Source organism: Microtus pennsylvanicus, chromosome 11 (genome assembly GCF_037038515.1).
Source record: "Microtus pennsylvanicus isolate mMicPen1 chromosome 11, mMicPen1.hap1, whole genome shotgun sequence".
Lineage (NCBI taxonomy): Eukaryota > Metazoa > Chordata > Mammalia > Rodentia > Cricetidae > Microtus > Microtus pennsylvanicus.
The window spans coordinates 38,023,388-38,046,876 of NC_134589.1; the positions used below are offsets into that span (position 1 = coordinate 38,023,388).

General features: G+C 42.2%; 2 protein-coding genes across 7 annotated transcripts in view; one reads left to right on the top strand and one right to left on the bottom strand.

Moving 5' to 3' along the window:
- Window positions 1–211: 211 nt before the first annotated feature.
- Window positions 212–10,143, top strand: Heatr9 (HEAT repeat containing 9). The gene is made up of 15 exons (XM_075941795.1): window positions 212–419; window positions 1,629–1,678; window positions 2,955–3,136; window positions 3,409–3,535; window positions 3,736–3,792; window positions 3,970–4,026; window positions 5,224–5,281; window positions 5,602–5,732; window positions 7,179–7,361; window positions 7,757–7,846; window positions 7,937–8,056; window positions 8,387–8,460; window positions 9,049–9,100; window positions 9,480–9,566; window positions 9,778–10,143. Exons 1-15 carry the CDS (start codon window positions 332–334, stop codon window positions 10,141–10,143), a joined length of 1,722 nt encoding a protein of 573 aa, XP_075797910.1. The 5' UTR covers window positions 212–331.
- Window positions 10,144–15,064: 4,921 nt separating this feature from the next.
- The window catches only part of Taf15 (TATA-box binding protein associated factor 15), a 31,807-nt gene continuing 23,382 nt past the window's right edge, over window positions 15,065–23,489 (bottom strand). For 2 of the 6 annotated variants that reach the window (XM_075991326.1, XM_075991321.1), the window contains exons 10-16: window positions 22,064–22,173; window positions 20,214–20,343; window positions 18,821–18,913; window positions 17,495–17,576; window positions 17,319–17,407; window positions 16,626–17,193; window positions 15,065–15,385 (exon numbers count right to left, since the gene is read on the bottom strand). In XM_075991326.1, the coding sequence (XP_075847441.1) occupies window positions 15,346–15,385; window positions 16,626–17,193; window positions 17,319–17,407; window positions 17,495–17,576; window positions 18,821–18,913; window positions 20,214–20,343; window positions 22,064–22,173 (1,112 nt within the window). In that variant the 3' untranslated portion in view covers window positions 15,065–15,345. The remainder of the gene's footprint in view (window positions 15,386–16,625; window positions 17,194–17,318; window positions 17,408–17,494; window positions 17,577–18,820; window positions 18,914–20,213; window positions 20,344–22,063; window positions 22,174–23,489) is intronic. The other 4 variants (XM_075991327.1, XM_075991324.1, XM_075991323.1 and 1 more) reach the window with 4 other exon arrangements.

The window sequence follows — 23,489 nt, forward strand, 5'->3', positions numbered from 1 at the left end:
TTGGTGGTTCACAAACACATGCCGGGCCCCATCAAAACCACTGGAGTGGAGCAGACGCGTGTGACTTTGCGGCTTTCCTGCTGAGGGAAATGGAATTCGGCCAGCAGTTCAGTCAGCAGGGCAACAGGGGCCAGCAGTGGGGCTCAACAAGGGAACCGGGTTCTGTTTCCATTGGCAACCTGGTTGCTCAGCTCTCAGGAGCTTCCCTCTCCAGAAGTCCAGTGTCTCCCTGGTTTCTCTTTGCCAGCGGAAGGAAGGGCCTTGTCAAGCAGCGCCCCACTTTGCTTCATGTCCTTGAATTTTTTGGCTGTCCTGCCCTACACCAAAGAGGATGGGCCACGAAAACCAGTCCAATTTCGCTCAAATCCCCAAATCAATGTTCAATTACCCATGGCTGGAATATCGAAACCGGAACAAAAGTGAGGACCAGAAAGGAAGGAATGGAGCCAGGGGCGGGGCCTGATAAAGTAAAGCTAGCTAGCTAGACCCAATCTCAGACACTGGGTTTAGCGAATCCTTAGGAAAGGCCAAGGCAGGCCTCTGAACATGTGACTCCCCAACAGCCCTCACAGTAAATCTCTGTTTCCTCAGACTTACTGGATTATTCAAGTGGCGACAGCTGTGTGTCCCCAGCTTCTCCCATACCTGAGCCTTGCTCCCTGCACCAACTCTCACCCCCCAGTTCTTTGCATAAGGTCTTCCCTCAGTCCACTGTTCTTACCCCCGACTTTTCTGGTTAACTTTTTTTTTAGTTTTTAATTTTTGAGACAGGATTTCTCTGTGTAGTCCTGGCTGTCCTAAAACTCGCTCTGTAGACCAGGTTGGCCTCAACCTCCGGGATTTGCCTGTCTCTGGCTCCTGAGTGCTGGGATTAAAGATGTGCGCCACCACCACCCGGCCAACTCTTGCTTACATGCAAGACTTGGTCTGTATCATCTCCTCTAGGAAATATCTGCTTCCCAGCCCCCCAGGGTGCCTCGCAGCCACACTGCCTGTGTGTATTTCCATATGAGTTTCCCTTTGTAAATCACTACAAACCAGGAGTTTTGCCTCAAATGCTAGACCAGTTCTTCCCAAAACGTCCCAGAATGATCAGATCAAAGCCTGGAGAATCAGCTACTAAGGGAAGGAGTGCCAGAACTCTGGACTTTCACATGCCTTCCAGGCGAGTTTAATGCCCGTTCACACGTGAGAGAGTGAGTGAGCAATAGTCCTCACCTTTAACTGACTACAGGATCTTCAGGCGAGCTTGCCCAGAATGCCCAGGCTCTATTACCACAGATAAGACGCAGAGTAACCTGATACAGGGCCTAGGTGTGTTCAACTATCATTCCAATAATTCTGATTGGCAGCCAGGGTTGAGGACACTCTGCTAGTGCTGTGTTCCTTAAATGTCAATGACATGGAAGGCTCCGGGATGTCTGGTTGAAATGAAGCTCCTGGCAGCGTTTCTGGAAGGCTCGCAGGCATAGCCCTGACGGGGAAGCGCCACCCTGGGTCTTGGGGAAATACCTAGTGCTGGTATTTACTAACTGTAAACAAATGAGGACCTCCACAAAGAGCTTGACCCCACGTTTTTAACTCCTGTCTCGTCTGAACCACGCATATCTCCTTTCTGCTCTTGCCAGAATTCAGAAGGGCCATGGCTCCTGTTCATCTGCCCTTGTCCTGTTACAAGGTAAGTAACTTTTGTTACCTTAGGAGCTGTGTCCAAGGGCACCAAACTCCCTCCCAATTCAAGCCAGCTCACAGAACTAGTGGCGTTCACCTGGGGGTCTGCCGTTAATGCTGTGTGATCTTGGACAAGTTAATGACCTTCTCGGAGTGAGTCTTCAGAGTCTCCTCGTTAATACGTCAACAGTGCCTGCCCCCTTGTAGAGAGTTTCTAATGAGACAAAGTCTGTAAGGCCTGGCCTATGCAGAGTGCTTGCTAAAAGGAATCATTTTGCTAATGTAGCAAGCCTTACTTGAGGTTGCCAGAAAAAAACACAGACTGTACAATCAACTTTAAATATCCCATAAGCAATGCATGGGATTTTTAAAATCATATAAATGTCCTAAATATTTTATTCATTACCTGAAATCCAAATTTAAGCTGTCATCCTTTTGAAATTTCTTATTTATGCTTTCTAAATATAGAAGTCAACATTCCAAGATTTGAAGTCATGACAATCACTGGAAAACCCTTAAAATACTATCAGTCACTAAATTGAGAGCTCCTGGCTGGAACCCATTGTTCCCTGTTGTGTAGAGAGATCCATTGTAAAGATAGAGAAGTTTGAGAGATGTCCGAATCTTGGCCAGATCCTCAGAAAACCACTGGCCTACACAAACCCCTCTGCTACAGTCAGAACTGTACCCCGCAGTTAAGGGCTTGAGATCTTCCATGCACAAGGTGCTACGTGTAGTCTCAGCCACACACATAGCCAAGCTGTCCCACAGTAAAGACAGTACTTGAAGGAAGCCTGTTTTTCTCGAGGAACCTATGAGATTCATGGAAGCTGATAACTATGTAACATACGATAGGTGCTCTTGTCTGAATAAGCAGTGACCTCCTTGCCCTAGCTTTATACCTCCCCCAGCCCTGGCCTCCTCCCTGCCCACATGACCTTTCAAAGGCTTTGAGATTCTCAAGTAACCAAACCATGAACCCAGATCAAGTTACAGATCCCTTCAAGATCTAGGGTGCTTCTGGACTTCACAGCTATCTTGGGAGAGGAGCAGAACAAGGAATTAGACTTGTTTTACCAAGAAGACTGAGGTCTTGGGATAGTAAAATGGCTTTTCCAAGTCCTATAAACGGGGGAGATGCTAGCTGTGGCTCCAGCCTAGACTTAAAGTGGTATCTCTCGTGTTTCCTTTTCCTCCCTTCCATCGCCTTTCTCTGGCCCCAGCACTCCAGTAATGGCCTAGTCATGGCCTCTGACTGCCCTACCACTTTCTCTCCCTGCCAGTTGCCAAAGGAGACATTTCCCCCGAGTCCGGAGTGCTGGAGGGTGCATGCGAGCAGGCCAGACTCAACTCCTGCCTTGCATGATAAGAAGGATGAGCTCTTCATACACTGGCCCACCCTGGATGATCGACGCAAGGAGCGGGAGTCACAGATGGTGTTTTGGAGAAGGAGAAAGCTCCCAAGGTGTGCTTTGCCCGTGTCCATATTCTTCACACCATACAACTCCTCCAGGAAAGGAGAGGAAGAATCAGGATGGGGTGAGCCAAGAGTGGGACAAATCAGGTCCTAGATAGAAAGGATCTTGGGGTCCTATAAGTGCAGCTCCATCGAGTGAGTATCATTGAATCCTTCTCTGGTCTCTTCTCTTGAGGCTCTGTGGCACAGCTAGGGGCGTGATACACGTAGGAGGGGGAGCAAGAAGGGGACCGTGGCTCTCTCTGCAATTTCTCACACAGGTACTTCAAAGACAGTGCCCAAATACAAAACCTTCATGTCTCCATCAGCAAGTTGACTTTAAAACCTAAGTTGGGAACTGGATCATTAGATCCCACCGAGGACCCCCTGAAGTGCCAAAGATTAAAGGTCAGGACCATGGTAGGATGAGGACTGTAGATACTCCTTTTCTGTGGATACCTTCACCTTGGGTTCAGACTACCCTTCAGCCCTGAGTCCTCCTTTGCCAAATGGAGGGAAGGGAGAATGGGGATGGGGTTGGCTGGACTGCTTTCAATTTGGAGTTCTGCTTTTTTCTTCCATCGAACTGGCCCTCCTTGGATGAGCAGGAACTCACAGACAGCCTGAAATCTCCAAGAGAGGACGAACAGTGCTATGCGGCCTATGTGAGAAGCAGCAAGGGGGTGGGAGGGCAGCTTCCGGGAGTGGTAACTGAGATAAAAAGGGAAAACCAGCTAAAGGTGGATGGTAGGGGGCGGGGACACCCCAGGTATAAATTTCAGCTGTGTCCAGAAGACAATAACTCTTGAGCTGGTGTCCGAGGTCTTTTTCCTTTCCTACAGGCTTTAGGCCATCTGGGCATCAATAACAAGTTTGTCATAGAAGCGCTGTGGCAGGTGGTGAGTTCTGGGGCTGCATGGAGTTCAGGGGTATGTAGAGGGTGGGAGCATGGGCACATAAGGCTTTCCAGAGTACCAGGAAAAAGTCAGGTTCACCATGTGTAAAGTCCCCATTTGTGTCTTTGGCCTCTTTAGACTTTAGCTTGAGGACAGTGGGAATCTGAAGATCCTCCTTGTTTATGAAAATACTTTGGGCTGAAAAAGCCAGAAAAGAACTGGAGCTGTAGCTTAGTAGCTCATGCCTGTAATCCTAGCACTCAGGAGGTGGAGGCAGGAGAACTGGGTTGCATAGCAAGATTGTCTTAAAACACTAAGGACTGAGGAGGTAGATCAGTAATAAAGCCTTGGCTAGCATATACCAGGCCTTTGGGTTCTATCACCACACTGGGACTGAGTTCATCCTCTGACTTAAAACATCACTCCAGGCTTACATGTGTTAAGCTAAGCATCCTGCTATCATTATTGATAGAGGTCAGTTGTGTGTGTGTGTGTGTGTGTGTGTGTGTGTGTGTGTGTGTGTGTTTTGCTGGGTTTGTTTTGTTGTTGTTGTTTATTTTATTTTTTTTAAAGATTTATTTATTTATTATATATACAGTGTTCAGCCTCCATGTACGCCTGCAGGCCAGAAGAGGGCACCAAATCTCATTACAGATGGTGGTGAGCCACCATGTGGTTGCTGGGAATTGAACTCAGGACCTCGGGAAGAGCAGTCAGTGCTCTTAACCTCTGAGCCATCTCTCCAGCCCTGTTAGTTTATTTTGAGATAGATTTTTACTATGTTGCCCACGTTTTGAACCCATGGGCAATCCTCCTGCCTCCTGACCCCAACTGTTGGAATTATAGGCATGAGTCACCACACCCAGCCTGAGCCTAATCACTCTTGATAGTCACATCTACAATCTTACTGAGCTCTCAGAAGGGTTAATAGTATCTCACAAATAGAAGCTCTGAGAATCCAAGTGCTTGCCTAAACCAAGTGACTATGAGATACCGATAGCATAGAGAATGTGCACAGGAGCCATCTCCCTGGCTTGGTGCTGCTTCCTGGCACCATCCTGTCAGTGTATTCTGTGTGAGCATGAACAAGCCGCTCTAGTTCTCTGGTTTCTATTCTGTAGAAGTCACACTGAAACAATCCTTAAAGCTTTGACAATCTACCACTTTATGGTATGCTTTCACTATTTCCTCCTTAAACAGGCTCAAACTGGTTCAGCAAAAGTGAAGGATGAGGCTTATAGAGCCCTGGCCATCCTAGGTATGTTCTCGCCCTTTGTGGGAGGTATAAAAGCACAGCCACTTTCTTCTGTGGGTGTGGGTGAAAGGGAAGGGGGTATGACCTAGCGTTCTGCAGGGGCTGGGAACTACCCTAGGTACTGTTGGGCAGAGAGGACAGGGAAGGCTCTACAAGTTGCGTTCATGCTTCACCAGCTCTCTGATACAATGGGAGAATGGGCAACCCCCTGGAAACCAGTACTTGGACCTCCTGTCTTCAGAGTAAAGTGGAGTTAAATGGGTCCTTACAGAGAAGAATAATCCTTGAGGCCCTGCCCTGACCTGAGCACCCTCCCTATCCAGGTTGCTTTAATAAAGTTGTGATCCAGGCTCTCATCAAACAGTTGAAGGGACAAAATGAGGGACAAAGGAGAGAGACCCTGATGGGGCTACGCGTAGCTCTGAACTCCTGGGCTGCTGTGCCGAACAGCCAGGTGACTGGGAAGAGAATCTGTAAATGGGGCAAATCAGCATCTATAGAGAATAAAGAGGAGAGATTTAGGCCTGAGAACTATGGTCTTACTATATGGTAAGACCATATATGGTCAAGGCAATTGGTGATTTCAGCTCCGACTTGAGTCTAAAAGAAGGCAGCCTGACTCTTAGATTTAATAGGAGACACTGTCATTGTAGAGTTCCCTCTAAAGTTGAACAGAAGTATAGGCTGATAAACTCACAGTTAGACAAGCTCTGTAAAGCTGAAAAGAGTGAGATTCTATAAGAAACCAGTATGTCTGTGCTCTTTAAGTGGGCGCCATCGTTACCATCACCTCTAAAGCAGCCCGTTGAAGCAAAATCTCTGTCAAAAAGTCAAAGACACCAAGGGAGTCCACTGATACGGCTCTCACTTATTGGGGGTCTCTTTAGAGCCCTCATCCTTTACTTCAAACAGTGCTTCGTGTAAAAAAAGAATCCATTACTCATCCATTTATTCAGCAAATACATATTAAACAGTTACCATGTGCCAGGCACTGTTGGTCCCTTAGGATTATCAAAAAACCAAAAAGGGCAAAGCATCCTGCCTTGATTGTGGGACTCACAAAAAAATAATTTAATAATTTAATATGCAGAAGTATATATTTTTGTTAGTGGTACAAATATGGTGGGAGGAGGTAAGCCGCACCAAGATTGCCAAGTAAGGATGAGGATGGACTGTAATTTAGACATGGTAGACAGAGACGGTCCAATTGAGCAAGACACGAAGATGCTTTCCAGACACCTAAGACAGGGTGTTCCAGCAGAAACACTACCCAGGACAAAGGCGGGGACATGACGGGCATGGTCAAGGATCAGCCAGAAAAGGCAGTGCTGTTGAAATGGAATCAGAAAACAGAAAGCAACGGGAAATGAAGGTCTAGTCCAAGAAGTTCACAGACTAGAATGTACGTGGCTTCGTGGGCTTAAGTACCCGGGCTCTTACTCTGTATAAGGAACTTTCAGAGGTCTTCACCAAAATGTAGTTTTCATTTCAAAACGTTCACTCTAACAGGAGTTTGAGGCCACCCTGGTCTACAGTGTGAGTCCAGGGCAACATGGAGAAACCCTGTCTCGAAGGGGAAAAAATATATGACTTAGGAAAGAATAGACAGGAAAAAGTAGGGGAAAGAGCGCAAAAATCATGTGATGGCCTGAGGCTTAGTTTAGAGAAAAATGGTCGAAAGCAACATTCTAGAAAACATGAAGCCTGAGCCAGGGACGGCAGCATGTGCCTGACATCCCAGCTCCTATGAGACTGAGGCAACAAGGCCCTGGGTTTGGGGTCATCTATAAAATGAGTTCTTAGCTCAAAAGAGGGAAAAAAAAAATTACATTAAAAGGTGACTGCCCGCTGAAGCCATAGCGCCTCCTGCTGCTCATTTTATATATTGTTTCCCTTTAAGAGACCTAAAGTTGAAAATGAGGAAGAGCTGGTGCCTGTGCTGCAGGAGCTGATAGACAAGTCGCTGAACGAAGTGTCCTTAGAGGCAGCCCTGTGCTTGGGTTTCCTGAGGCCCAGAAACAGCATGGTCCAAGAGTTCTTGCTGCTATGTCTGTGCCAAGGGCCCATGCCTCAGAGGATGAAGGTATGAGAGGCAGGAAGCCAGGATCCCTGGGAAGTGCTTGGCAAACAGTGGCCAGTGTTGACTTGGGTGCAGTTATGGTCCTACCATCACATCCCAAAAGAAACAAGTTTCATCTGGGCACACAGCACAGTTCCCTGTGTGTTAATGAATATGTAAATACATGCCTGTGGGGATATATGGACAAATAAGTGTACACACATACATATATTTGGTATGAGTGTCCATTTTTTTATATGTGCACACACCCACTTGTACTCTTATTCAAAAGGCCGAAAGGCAAAAAGAAGCACCTTCTCTCTATTCCCCATTGCGTTCTAGGCTAGCCCTAAAGTCTGCTTGGCTATCAGCACACCTCTGGGTACACCATATATCCTGCCCCATCCCATCCTTCACAGGCACTTAGGATGCTGGTCAAGATGATGAAAGTTCACTCAGCTGCAGTCACCAGGGCCATTCTGGAACAGCTACACTCTGTCGTCATTGACGTAAGCTCTAGGCTACTTGCCTTAGCACTTACAGAAGAGGGTTGGAAAAGGCACCATCTTTCTTTTACACCTCCCTGTCCCTTTCCTTAGGACCGCTTTGAAGCTACCCAGATGCTCAAGACCATTGGACTGGAAAGGATCCAGGCACAGGGACTGGAGGAACTCACATTTGACCTGCTCAAGAAGAAGATACACAATGAACCCTTCCTAGTAAGACCATAGTTCTCAGGCCTAAATCTCTCCTCTTTATTCTCTTGAGATGCTGATGTCTGACCACCTCAGAAAATCAAGTGTCTCCCCACCACCCGCCATTCTTCAATAAGCTGAGGTATCACTTCCTGCCGGAAAACATCCCAACCCAAGACTGAATAAGGAAATCCTATGTATGTGTGCACCTTTCAGAGTACTGTAACTGCCTGCTTGCTTGTCCTTCACCTATTCAGTTGCTCAAGACAGTTTTTGTAACAAAAACTAAGTGTGTAGTGAAGGTATATGATGGTACATCCGTGCCTTCCCGCTTTCTGTTGTCCCACTCTGCAGGCAATGAGGCAGGCTGTGTCTGAAACAGCAGAAGTTCTCAAGATGAAGCCTTTAATAATGAAACTGATGGAGGCGTGAGTTGGACTAGATAGGGCCAGAAGGCAACAGCGGGGGTTGGCTGAAAATCTTATCTGTACTTCTGGGCAGGTCATTCTGACTCTAGACTTCTATCTGTCATTTAAAAAAAAAAGGGGGGGGGCTGGAGAGATGGCTCAGAGGTTAAGAGCATTGCCTGCTCTTCCAAAGGTCCTGAGTTCAATTCCCAGCAACCACATGGTGGCTCACAACCATCTGTAATGGGGTCTGGTGCCCTCTGCTGGCCTGCAGGCATACACGCAGACAGAATATTGTATACATAATAAATAAATAAATATTAAAAAAAAAAAGGCCAGTAATACCACTCAGGGTTGCAATTAAACTATATTATAACCCCAAGGAAACTTTCAGAAGGCCAAGAGTTGTGGTGAGGATCAAACCTTAATCATCATTTTAGTGTTTCGTGGTGAACTATAGTATCTGTCTCCCAGCTTCTCTGATTTGAGAAACGAGAGGGGAATGAAATTAGCAGCACTCACCATCATGCCCTCTCACTCTGGGCCTGAGACATAAGCAGCCTCCCTCTCCCTTTCCTGTAACTGAACAACATACTCCCTTCTACACAGGCAACTGATGAGCCCAGATGCCATTGACCGCCAGGAGGCAATCATCTCTTTGGTAAGCAGTGCTATTTTTTTTCCTGAATCCATTTTTGAGGCGTCTTGATGATGGTGAGGGAGTAAATGACTTTGCAGTTAGTGAAGATAAGAAAGAGCTGTGTGGTTCGGGAAGGTTATTTACTTTGGAATTCTAGTTCTATTGAAGATTCAAGCCTTGGAATCAGTAGGGTAAATGAGAGATGGATATGAAGGATGTGATTAGGTATTAGAGAAAAAGTCTTGATAAGTGGGAACAAATCCCCAAAGGCCAAGGCAAGGGAAACCAAATCTCTCTGTAGGCCATAGTGTCAACTCAAAGTGAGTAAAATGGGAAAGAGGACGGGGTATCTTACTTTCCTGAAGCTGGCTACTTAGGCAGATTCATTTTCTCTGCCCAGGGTGCCCTGGGGACCCGTAACCCACAGGTGTTCCACTTGCTGCTGGATATGCTGGATGCAGAAGAGACGCAGTCTGTGAAGAAGAGTGTAAGACATTCCTGTCACATAGCCTCCCATTCATTTTACTGTTTGTTCCCAGTCAATGATGGGGCATTGGGGCAAAAGTCCTCAGACACTGTCGCTTGATTTGATCCCTTGGGGTCACAGTAACCATGTCTAGAATCTCCTCTCAGGTTCTACCTCCTTTCCCAGTCCCAGCCCAAAGTGAGCCAGCCTCAAGGTCTTTATTTCCATGCAGATACAAGAGACATTACTTGTTTGGGCCGCAAGCAACCCCTGGATCCAAAAAAAGCTGCAGAACAAGGTTTTCTTCGTGTATGATGTACCTAAAACTGGGAAGATAGAGCCTACAAGGTTCCGGAAGGAGCCCGAGGTCATAGATGACTCGTGTATCAAAGACTTTCGACGTGCTAAGCTGAGCCCCTTGTTCATAGCAAAGTCCTGCAACAAAGAAGGTGAAAAGCAAGAGGCACCTGCTTTCTCATTCTATTTCTCCAAACCAAGAAAGCAAAGGCCACAGGCCACAGGGCCTTGGGAGCCAAAAATCAGGGAACAACTCCGGAACTTGGTGAGGCCTCAAAATAGGTTTGCTTTTTGGGCCTAATTCCTGGTCTCTTCAGGATAGTTTCCTGATAACTCTTTTGTTTTCTCTTTCACGAATAAATACTTGTCACTTTAACTAGCTTTGGAAATACTACGGCTGTTCACTCTGCAGACTGCCCTGGAACATCCTCCTTCCCGTGGTTGGGTGTTTTTTCTATGCAGCCATATTTCCTTTCATCAGAGCAAAGGAGGAAGGACAGAGCCAAAAGTTCTTTCTCTGTGGCTAGTTTTCCTCTTGTTCTAGCTTCATTCTGCTGCTGTGACAACTACCATTACCAGAAACAACTCAGGAAGAAAGGATTTATTTGGCTTATTCTTCCAGGTCACAGTCCACCACTGAGGGAAGTCAGAGCAGGGATTTAAAGGCGGGAGCTTGAAGGCATGAACACTACCTGCAGGTTTATGCTTAGCTAGCTTTCTTCTACCTCCATGGGATGACCCCACTCACAGTGGAACTGGCTCTCCTGTATCAATCTGGAATACAATCCTCCCACAGACAGGCCCACAGTCCAATCAGATCTGTAATGCCTTAAGTGAAGTTTTCTCTTCCCAGGAGACTGAGATTGTATCAAGCTGACAAAAAATAAAAAACAAAAAGTAGGACACTTCCCTAAATCAAGTCCCTTGTTAGTGCCCAGAATCTGGCAACAAAACTAGCGAGCTGCCAAAGAAAATACAGAGAAGATACTGGGAAGTTTGCTTCATTTTCTTACTAACTTTGCCCCAACCTAAATCTAAAATGGTGAGAATTTTAACTTTTAAATTTCATTTAATCATTCACTCATGAGTACCTATATATGTATGTATATGAATCCATACACCACAGCATAACTGGAAAAGTCATTTCTCTCCATATACCTTGTGGGTCCCAGGCATACAACTCAATTTGTCAGGCTTGACAAAAGTACCCTTAGATGCTGAGCCTTTTTTAAAAAAAAAAATCTCGAAATAAAAAAAAAAATGAGACATCTAGCTATGTATCCCACCCAGACTTAGTACTGCTGTTCAGCTTTAGTCAGAGCCAATCCAACTCTCTGCTGCCTACCTCATAGTCATTCTCTTTAAAAGACCCCATTAACTTTGTAAAATTGCCTTAGTTTTTTCTCTTATTTCTATTGACATTTGGGTTTCCCTTTGTTAACCAAACCTACTCCACCAATCTCAACAAACTACAACTATTATTAAAAGGTTGCAAGGTGCGGTAGTACAAATCCATAATCCCAGCATTTGGGAGGCTAGCAAAAGAATTTGAAGTTTGAGGTCAGCCTGTTCTACACAGTAAGTTGTTTTAAGATTTAACCAAACCCAAGTCTTCTGCAAGGGCAACAAGGCTTTTAACCATTGAGCTGTGTCTATAGCCTTATATAGTGAGTTTAATGCTAGTCTGAGCTATATACAGCCAGAAAAAAAAATGGTGAAAGGGAAGAAGGGAGAGAAGAAATGAGGAAGTTAAAGGTAGTGTGGAGTGTGGGACCTTTGGAGAAACACTTGTTTTGTTTTGTTTTTGGAGACAGGGTTTCTCTGTGTAGCCTTAGCTGTCCTAGAACTCACTCTGCAGGCCAGGTTGGCCTCAAACTCAAAGAGACATGCCTGCTCTATCTGCTGAATGCTGGGATGAAAGGCGAGTGTCACCACAGCTCAACAGAGAAACACTGATTTTTTTTTTCCTAAAGTGCACTACAGTGGTAACAATATAAAGAATAAATGATCAACATCTGAGAGCTCTGGCAAGTGACTAAATCAAAACAGACTTCAGATAAGTAAAGAGATGAGAATGTTTGAAGAAGTGGGGCTTGTAGATACCCTTTATTTACTGTTAGGGGGCATGCAGAGATCCCATTTCCAAGATTTGTTAAAGGGGTGTGTTACATTTGGAAGTTGTCCTAGAATCAGTTCTATGGATTCTGATGGTTGAGTGGGCATCTTGGGACTCTGAGAGGAGGTAATGGGAGGTTGTGACACTCTGGTGATAGACCCTGATAGATGGTAGGTGCTGTGTGAAGTCATTTTTGCTCAGTGCTATCAAGTCTTCTGCTGAGGAATGGTGAAATTAGGAATGAGATATTACCATATAGGGACTGGTTATCTTGTTGAGCAATAAAGCATGCCTCCTAAGGCACCATAAATATGGGAAAAAAGGGGGGTTAGGGATCTGGGCAGGGTTTTACACAAGTTGAAAGCTTAAACAATATTGTTAATAATGCAATGTTTTTGTCTGTAGGCTGTTGAAACCCAGGGAAATAAGAATTACAATCTTGTTCATCCAAAACCCCAAGAATGGCCAAGGAAAGAATATCTTTCCTGTCTTTGGCAGGAGAGATACTAGGAAGTGCTTATATTTCCAGAAGAGAGAAATCATACTCTGTATAATTATTTTACTTTGTATTCAGAATTCAATTCTCTTCCAAAACTTTTACTGAGGCAGTAGTTCTTAACAGTGTCTGCACACATTTAGTAGACAAAAATTGGTGTGCAGAAGGGCTATTATTAGCTTTCAGTGAGAAGGTATCAGGGATGCACAGGACAACTATTAAAAAAAAATATCCACCAGCGCACAATGGCACACACCTTTAAACCCAGCACTCAGTAGGCAGAGGTAGGAGGATCTCTAAGTTCCAAGTCATTGAAGTTATACAGAAAGACTGTTCTCAGAAAAAAAAGACCTAATGTGTTGAGATATATGCCTATAAACCCAGCACTTAAAAGGCTAAGGAAAGAAGAGTTCGAGCTAACTTGAGCTACATAGCAAAGACCCTGTCTAAAAAACAATGGGTGGAGAGAACATATAACCTAGAGTGTTAATTTACTTACTTTAAAATAACAAAGATTTATTATGTATACAGCATTCTGTCTGCATATATGCCTGCAGGCCAGAAGAGGGCACCAGATCTCATTACAGATGGTTGTAAACCATCATGTGGTTGCTGGGAACTGAACGCAGGACCTCTGGAAGAGCACTCAGTGCTCTTAACCTCTGAGCCATCTCTCCAGCCCCTATTTTTTTGTGTAAGTGAATAGAATACCAGTGTGTGGGGATATCTGCGGAGAACAGAAAAGGGCATCAGATCCATTGAAGCTGGAGTAAAGAGGTAGTTGTAAACCACGTGAGGTGGTTAGTAGAAACTGAACTTGGGTTCTCTGAAAAAGCAGCAAGTGATCTTCATGGCTGAACTATCATCTATCATCTTTAGACAGGATCTTTTATTTTATGTAGCCCTGGTTGGCTCTGAACTTATGATCCTCCTGCTTCAGCCTCCCAAGTGCTAGGATTAAATGTATCGCCACACACAGCAGCTTTTCACTACTTGAAATTCACTCTTCCCAGTATTATATTAACTCAGATGGACAAAAATCATGTTCTTTCTCACATGTAGGCACTAGTTCACAAGGTGCTTACTGTATGTAAGTGGGAGTATTGGAATAGGTTATGAAACTAGAGACCACAAGATGTGAAAAAAAAAAACCTTCTTCCCTCAGTTTCATTGGCCACATAAGTTATTTCTTAGTTTCAGGATCCTCTTCTACTCATCTTTTAAATGTGTCTGAGTTGTCCTAAAATTTGTCTTCCCCAAACTAATTACTTTGGGTGCTTTTAAAAACGCCCAGGCTTCACTCAGGTATGTTTGGAGTAGAGCCTAGGCATCTTTATTCTCAAAAATTTCTAGCTTTTGTATACAGCTAACATGGAAAACAACTGCTCTAGGCAACTTTAATTGTATCTATTATTCTCAACTCCCACTTACTAGTTGATCGATAATTTGCAAATATGTGTAATGAAGATACTACAAAAAGTGATGTGGAAATGAGTAAGTGCGAACAGTATTTTAGATAAAATGGCCAGGAAAAACGAGGAAGAAAATGGTAGACCATAATCTAATGCAGTACTGTAAAAGGAGTAAGCCATATGAGTATCTGAAAACACTACATACACAGGATGTACATAGGTACTGAAGCAGAAGCCTATTTGATATGACCAAGAATTATAGGGCCAAAGACTGAGATGTAACTCAGTAATAAGAATGCTTGCCCAACATGAATAAAGCTCTTGGGGTCAATACTGCCACCCTTAAAAAAAATGGAGAGATGAACAAAATAAGCATGAGGTTGTTGAGAAAGACAAATTCTGTAGGATCTTGTAAACTGGGATGAGGAATTTAGATTACAGTCTATATGGAATATAAAGCAATTCAAAGAGGGGCTGGAGAGAGATGGCTCAGCAGTAAAAAGTGCTTACTGTTCTTGTAGAAGATCTGGGTTTGGTTCCCAGCACCCAAATAGCAACTCGCAAAACTCAAGTTCTAGGGGATCCAAAGCCCTCTTCTGATTTCCACAGGCTCCTCTGCACATGCGGTACAGACATATACACATAAAATTAAGTATTACAAAATTAGGGTCATTAAAATTAAAAATTAAAAAATACTGGCATACAGTATTCTAACATCTTTACACCATTTAGTTGTGTAGGGAGATTTGTGAACACACTATTGCAACTATCAGAAAGAGACAAATGTAGCTTGTTATCAGAACTGTCAAGAGTATAGATGATTTTAGGTATATTCTGAAGGTAGAATGAAAATGGCCTGTATACATACTGGATGTAAGTTAGAAATCAAGAAATTCTAAGTTTTAATCTGATCTGACCTGGGTTGGACTGGTAAAGACATTAGGTTAGGAAGACTAAGAAAAAGATGTTTTGGAAGATCAAATATTCTATTCAGTACTTGTTAAGTTTAAAGACTGGAATCTTAAACTCAGGTGATTCTGACTCTCAGTCATCCTAGAGAACCACTATTCTAAACAATAACTAATAGTTGGAAATAACAAATTATACTTCCATTTACTTAGGTAGCAGTAATTTTCTAATTCGGTAGGGTTACTTTGCTGTGACTGAGTCCTAAGTGTGATAAATAATGCACTCAATGTCCACAAAAAACAAGCAGCTTTTATTGCAGTATTACAAAACACTTTCCATTTTGGCAATATTTTACAACGCACTTTAAGGGTTGGGAAAGAGAAGGTGGAAAACTAAAAAGGAAAATTTCAATGGACATTTCTAAAAGGAAAACTGTCCCCAGCCCTCCCACCCAAATAAAAACCCAAATGTCAATTTCACTACCCAAGAGGCCATGAGGAAAGCAGCAGGCAAACTCTGACAGTTCCACTACGGATCCTGTCAGAGACAAAGGAATACTCAAAACAGTCATCAGTACGGTCGGTTGCGCTGATCATTTCTGTAGTCGTTTCTAGGGATGAAAAATAAAGAAACAAACTAAATTCTAGGGTTTTAAACCAATGGAACATCAGTTATTTCTTCAGAGTACTGGTGGCCTATACCAGCTTGATACTTTCTATAAAAGTTGGCAATGTTCTTTATTTCTGTAACCCAAGAAAGTATTCTTTTTTGAGGCAAGGTCTCTAAATAGCCTGGCTGTCCTGGAACTATGAGATCAGGCTGGCCTCTTTTTTTGGGGGAGGGGGGGTGAGAGACACAGATTTTCTCTGTGTAGCTTTGGAACCTGTCCTGAAACTCCTTCTGCTGACCAGGCTGGACTCAAATTCAGAGATCCACCTGTCTCTGCCTCCTGAGTGCTGGGATTAAAGGCGTGTGCTGTGACCACCTAGCTCAAAAAAGTTTTCTTAATAAATATAATTCATCACTTTTAAGACTTACAAAGTTTCTTAAAGAGGCCTTGTTATCGATCAACTCTAGTAATTTTCCACCTAGACCAAAGACTACAAAACCACTGTAAATACTTTCAATTGTCTACTAAACCAATAATCCAAGTATCTACTATGGCATAGAACTTTGGCATGTATGAGTTCTGTATCTGTCACTTACTATGTATGTAATCTCAGAAAAGTTACTAAATATCTCTGTTAGGAGACTGACAGAAGGACTAAAGTTGTATAAAGACACTACAGTATTGGACACACCAAAGTTTGTGATAATTTAAGCTATAAGTAATACTTAACAATTATACAATGCTTTCTATGGGCAAGCAAATGTTACAATCTCATATAACTCTACAAAGTAGGTATTATTTGTTCCACTGTACAGATGAGGCTATTGATGCTCTAAAGGGTTTTAGAACTTGCCTACAGTCACATTAAGATGTGGAGCAGAGGCACAGCAGTTTGACACTACTACATGTAAATACTATGCTAATTCTCACTACCTTAGACTACCTCAAGCAAATAGAGGAACTTGAGTAAGGAACAAGTGCAGGGTTTGAAAATCCTCCAAGATACTCTTAATTTAAATATTATCAAGTTATCTTTTCACCCCAACTTTCTTTAGCCATGAGAAAAACAACAAAGATTAATTTGTAAAATAAAACCAAAATTTGAACTTATTAAACACAGAACTAAACATTTTTCTGAAAGATATCAATTGGAATTAAAGAAGAAAACAAAAAATGGCTTGAACCCTAAAACCTAGAAGCAGTGGGACAAAAGCGTTCGCAAGTATACCTAAATACTCACCTTCCTCCCATTTTGCCGCCATAGCCACCTCGATCTCCTCCATAACCCCCACCTCGGTCTCCTCCATAGCCACCACCACTTCGGTCTCCACCATAGCCTCCACTTCTGTCTCCACCGTAGGCGCCACTGCTGCCACCACCTCCACCACCACGGTCTCCTCCATAGCCTCCCCGGCTTCGGTCTCCTCCATATCCTCCTCGATCACCTCCATAGCCGCCTCGATCACCCCCGTAGCCGCCTCGATCACCCCCGTAGCCTCCTCGATCTCCTCCATAGCCGCCTCGATCTCCTCCATAGCCACCCCCTCGGTCTCCACCGTAACCACCTCGGTCTCCTCCATAGCCACCTCCTCTATCTCCTCCATAGCCACCTCCTCTGTCCCCACCATAGCCACCTCCTCTGTCCCCACCATAGCCACCCCCACTTCTGTCTCCACCATAACCACCCCCACTTCTATCTCCACTATAACCACCCCCACTTCTGTCTCCACCGTAGCCACCTCGGTCTCCACCTCTGCCCCCACGACCTCTGTAGCCCCTTTCTCCACCGTAGCCTCTCCCCCGGAAATCTGCAAGGTAAAATTATAAACCAATAAGGCCAGTATTAATAATATAAAGCCTCCCCAATGCTAGTTAGAAGACAAACAACTTATACATGCTGTTAAATGACTAACTAAAGAAAGAGTTGGCCTACCTCCCCCTGACTGACGAGAGTCCTCTGGTCTAGGCTCATTGCACTGATTGCAGGAATTCCTTCGAGCAAAGTTCATATTTCCACATGACCTGAAGGAGGGAAATAAAATGTTCCTAAGTCTCCAATAAACCCTCCAACTCTATCTCTACACCCACCAAAGTAAATGACATACTTACGGATTAGGGCAAACCCAGTCCCCATTCTTGGGGTCTCCACCTCGACCCTGAAAACCTCCACGGCCTCTATATCCTCCACGGCCTGGGGAAAGGGGAGAGATAAGATAAAGCAAAAATTCAGCAGCAGACATTAACAATATACAGGCATAACACCAGTTGAAAGAAATAAGTGCCTATTAATACCTGGACAGATAACTTCAAAATTAATTTCCATTACAGCAAGACTTAGAGGTTTCACTTAAAAATACAACAAATGTTAACAACAGACTTGGAAGACATTACAATATAAATACTATAGGAAAAACCCTTCAAAGTCTGTTTTTCTTAATAGTTTAAAAATCCCAGTCATAAAAATTAACCCATTTAAAAAAAAAAAAAGTCAAGAAGCTGCACTGCGAAACTTAAACTTTGGGTCAGCTCTGACAGTGAGACTCAGGAGGCAAATTACTTGTTCTAAGCCTAAAAAACTGAGTTTGTGCAAAGCATGCATGTATCAACAGAAATAAATGCTTTTAAAAAGTCAGACTAACTACCGAAGTAGGTTTCATTTGAACAGTTATTCCAAAGCTCCTTTACCACTGCTGCAGAACACTGCAAAGGCATTTCTACAACCTTTCCTACCACTTTCTTAACTATTGGAACATCCTCATTTTAGGATGAAAGGCAGGAGACTGATGCCTCAGTGGTTAAAAGCACGAGCTTTTGCAGTACCCAATATGGTGGCTCACAACCATCTGTAACTCCAGTACATACAAGCAAACCACTCATGCAAAAGCCAAAAGCTGTACGTGTCTCTGTGTGTGTGTGTGTGTGTGTGTGTGTGTGTGTGTGTGTGTTTGTGTGGTGTAGAGGTGATACACACCTTTAATACTAGCAGGGAGCAGGGGCAGGTGATCTCTGAGTTTGAAGCCAACCTGGTCTACAGAGGAAGTTCCAGGATACCCAGGCTATACAAAGAAACCCTGTCTTGAAAAACCAAAATATAAAAAAAAAAAGTAGTAATAAAATTTATGGGGCTGGAGAGATGGCTCAGAAGTTAAGAGCACTGGCTGCTTTTCCAGAGACCCTGAATTCAATTCCCAACAACCACATGGTAGTTTATAACCATCATTAATGGGATCTGATGCCCTCTTCTGACATGCAGGTGTACATGCAGATTATAACACTTAGGTACATAAAACACACAAAATTTTTTAAGATAAAAAAGGCTAGCAAGCAATTCTATGCAAACAAGGACAGAACAGACACAAATTCAAACTGTTATGTGTAGCTCTTGAACCTTCTTATTTATTTAAATAGTGCTGGGAAACAATGTAAATATCCTACCTCGTCGTCCACCTCCACTTCCACCACCTCTCATGAATTCAGGCCTTCTGGTGGCAAACGACACTTTTATGATGTTTCCATGGAATTCTTTTCCTAAGAAGAAAAAACAGTTCTAAGGCTGAACAAGGTGGTACATACCTATAATCTCAATACTCTGGAGGCTGAGACAAGAAGATAACTGAGATTTTGAGATTCCAGCTTCAGATTGACAGTAAGACCAAGAAGAAAAGGAGGGAAGTGAAGAGGAGAGCTATTTAAACAAATGCTACATACAATGTCACATTACCTCCTGACAAAACAGTAAGACTGTCTTGGCTATTTTAGTTTCAGAAAAATAAAAAACACATCCCTGAAGAAACATACTAGTGTCTGTGTTTCAATAGCGCTAAAATATAACCCATAATCTACTCAACAGAACAGACCTTCCATGGGGAGACAGTTATTTTTTACTAAGCTTAAAGACAGAGAAAATCACCTAATATTTTTAAGAGTAAATGAAGGTAAATGAAGGCAAAAGTTTTCCAGTGTTGAGAACTGAACTCAAAGCCTAATACAAACACTCTACATACCACTGACCTATAGTCCTAATTCTGACTTTATATTTTATATAAAGATCTAATTTGCAGAACTGTCAATTGTGTCACCATTTCTTTTTTCCCCACCACTTACTTCTTAAAGGGAATTGGCATATGTGCATGTGTATACACATGTGGTTAACTATATATATCCACACATATGCTTGATTTAGTTTTTTTGTTTTTTATTTTTTGAGACAGTGTTTCTCTGTAGCTTTGGAGTCTATCCTGGAACTAGCTCTTGTAGACCAGACTGGTCTTGAACTCACAGAGACCCACCTGCCTCTGCCTCCCAAGTGTTGTTATTATCTTGAATATGGGCTTCCTAGTGTGCTTATAATTTAGAACAAACAAACTGGGGGAAGGGGAGGAAGGTTGGGGTTCAGATGTGAATGTAAAATTGTCCACAACAGGATCATGTTTAAATATTTAGTCCTCAGCTTGTGGCACTATTTTGGAAGGCAAGATTAAAAAACACTCTAACAAGCAATGACACAGTTAATCTCATTCTACACACACATAAAAGCACCAGTTTGTATTCCTGGTTGCTATTAAACAGGAAAATAACCATTATCTCAAAGAGCATGTTTTGACTTTCAGATTAGAAAGAAAAACTTCTGAAGTGTATGAATGGAACTAGAGAAACATTCAGCAGTTACAAGAACTGGGCCCTAGTTCAATTCCCAGCACCCACAGCCATCTACACCTCCATTTCCAGGGGAAGTGATATACTTTTTGGCCTCCAAAAGGGTTTGTATGCACATACATTCATGCAGGCAAAACACATACATAATTTTAAATATAGGAATGAAGCATACCATCAAACCAGTCAATGGCCGCCTTAGCAGATGGAGGGTCATCAAATGACACTGTTGCTTCCCCTTTTGGCTTTCCCGTGTCTTTGTCTGTGTAAAGATTTATCATTGGTTTTCCAGTCTTTTTGTTAGTCTAAGGGAAAAAAATTGACCAAATTGGTGTTGTATTTCAGGAATAAGTAAGTGATCATGTATCATTCAGGAAAAAATTTTTTTTCAAAGATTTATTATTTTTAATTATTTGTATATATGTATGTATATGGTGTGCACAAGGGTTCAAGTCCCTTCAGAAACCAGAACCGTCAGATTCCCTGTAGCTGAAAACTACCATAGTGTGGGTAAGCAGCCCAACAAAGGGTGTTGAAAACTAAACTCAGATCCTCTGGAAGAATAGTACATGCTCTTCACAGCCAAGCCATCTCTCCAGCCCCAGGTAAAGATTTTTTAAAAAGGAATCCACATATTCACACTATAAAATACTATATGCTTACTATAAAAATAAAAGTTATCTGTAGGTGTGGTTAATGAAAACTTCCCAGGCAAGAGTAAGTGAAAAACAAACTATAAAAATCTTGTAAGGAGCCAGACATGGTGGCACAAAGCCTTCGATCCTAGTACTTTGGAGGGAGATCTTAAGAGTTTTGAGGCCAGCTTGGTTTGTCTACCCAATGAGTTCCACAATAGCCAGGACTTTAAAAAAAAAAAAATCTTGCAAGGGCTTAGCAAATGTGAGGATCTACACCAGCAAAAAACAACAAAAACCAAAAAAAAAAAAAAAACCCAACAACAAAAAAATAAAAGAACCAACTACCCCAAAGGCAAAAAAAAAAAAAAAAACCCAATGCAGATGTTTCATAAAAAATGTTTTGTAAAATATTTAAAGGCCAGGAAAAAATCTTTTAATAAAAATCAATACATTATTATTAAGGAATACAGTGGGCTTTGGCTGAGATGAGGGTAGAGACAGAATTCTACTTTATTAAAAATGTGTGGCCAGCTATGGTATCTTGCCCCTCTAACCCCAGTACTCAAGAGGCTGAGGCAGACAGATTGTGAGTTTGAGGCTAGCCCAGGCCCTATCTCAAAACAACGAAGAAGAGCTTTGAACTTGTGTGTTTCATGTATAAATCAAAAAAAAAAAAACAAGCAAACAAAAAATTACTCAACAAGCGAAAAAATGAGTAATTTCACTAACAACCAAAACAAGGAATAATAAATGGAAAATCATCAAACAAGTAATACCTACTTAGTCCTGCTCTAAAGCATATATTGGCATTTCAGAATCCAGGAATGAAGCTTAAGCACAGGCAGAAAGATAAACATGAACAAGAAATAAAATAAAATGTACTTAGTGTGCTCCTTAGGTTTTTTGTTTTGTTTTTGAGGGGGGGTAAACTTGACTCTAAAGTCATCTGGGAATAGGAACTGCAATTGAGAAAATATTTCCAACAGATTGGTTGATGTGGGAGGGTCAGCCCACTGGAGGTGTTGCCACCTCTGAGCAGGTGGTCCTGGGTGCTGTAAGAAAGCAGGATGAACAAACAAACCATGGGAGCAAATAGTGTTCCTCCTTGGTTTCCATTACAGCTCCTTGCCTGACTTCCCTCAAAAATGGATTGTGATAAGTCAAATAAAATAAGCCCTTTCCTCTCCAAAATTCTTTTGGTCAGAATAGTCTATCGCAGCAACAGAAACCTAAAGAAGACACACAGGCCTATCGACATGGGGGAGCACACGCATTACAGGATTTAGTAATGCTTACTACAGTATTATACAGACTCACAATGTAATGCATGCATCTTAATTACAATATTAACAATTATGAAATCTTCAATGTGACACTTTTTACTTACCTTGATAATTCCTATTTGCTTAAAGAACTCTCCCACTTGATCTGTAGAGACACCCTCCCCAAGTCCTTGCACAAAGATTGTGTTGTTATCTGAATTATCAGACTCTGAATCTAAGGGGAAAAAAATTACGATCAATTTCATGCACATATTACTTGGTTTTACTACTCCTGCTCTGTAATCAAAACCATTTATTGACTAGTATTGGACTGCTTCTAAGCCCCAAATAGAAGAACCAATATAAAATCTTATATAAACATGCAAAGTATTCAGTTTCATGGAAGACCATAAATTACAATAAAACTTTAGGTAAAATGCAGGTTACACTCTGAAATACATAAACCAATTAAGGGAGAGGTTAAAAGTATCACTCTTCAGATCCAGGACTAAAGTTCATGAAGAGATGAAGAAAGTTAACTAGCATACCTTTCTCTGAAGAACTTTCAATTGTATATAGTCATACAACTGACTATCCAATGTTTTTTAAAAAAGGATTTCTAGTACAAAATTCCCCCAAATTGGATACTTGACTCTCAAGCCAGCCAGCCAAGCAGAATGCTGGGTTCCCATTCACTGCAAAAAGCCTTGTATATATCAGAAGGTAAGAGCACCTGGTACACACACCTTACCTTACACGCACACTTTTGGATTAGTACAACAAAGTAAGAAAGTTGTATAAAAATTCAGTCCATCAAGGGATAATTCAGAAATTGCCATCCATATAGAATACTTTGGCATCTTAATAAAAACAAAAGTTCTGATTTCAATATATATTAAATATTTTTTATTGAAATAGATTTTAACCTCTAAACCATAACTTTAAAAAGGGTCCAAAAGCAAATCTACAGTCTTGAATTCATCTAAAATTGAAAAGCCACATAAAATTAGTGCCTTCCACCCAGAGAGAGACAATTCTCATATGCATGAACTTTAATTTCTTACATCTACTAAAACTACCAATCTAATGTAAGAGCTTTATTTTACTATTATTATTATTTTATTTATTTATTTGTTTGTTTGTTTGTTTTTCAAGACAGGGTTCTCTGTGTAGCCCTGGTTATTCTGGAACTTGCTCTGTAGACCAGGCTGGTTTCAGGCTCAAAAGACTGGCCTGCCTCTTCCCCTGAAAGCTGGTATTAAAAGCATGCACCAACACTGCCTGGCTGAGAGTTTTTTAAACATGTATCTTTTTTTAACCTCTATGTTGCTAAAATAGCAAAATTTGACTGTTTCTTCAAATAAGAAAAAGCGTAATACAAGAAAGCACAAACAGCGATTCCTCTAGCACGGTTTCTAATCAGACCCCTGAATTTTTAATTTTGGTATTAAAAAAAAAAAACTGCCCAGATCTGCCAACACCATTAAATTAAATTAAACTTTCCTTTAGTATTTACTCCTACAACACATATTCCTCTTTAAAAGGTAGAAA

What these genes read in the sequence shown, in the direction of transcription:
- Heatr9 (XM_075941795.1), top strand. Translation starts at nt 332, where the DNA reads ATGGGCCACGAAAACCAGTCCAATTTCGCTCAAATCCCCAAATCAATG. An exon ending in AACAGTGCTATGCGGCCTAT is followed by an intron (nt 3,793 to 3,969) that starts GTGAGAAGCAGC and finishes CCTTTCCTACAG; the next exon opens with GCTTTAGGCCATCTGGGCAT. An exon ending in CGCAGTCTGTGAAGAAGAGT is followed by an intron (nt 9,567 to 9,777) that starts GTAAGACATTCC and finishes ATTTCCATGCAG; the next exon opens with ATACAAGAGACATTACTTGT.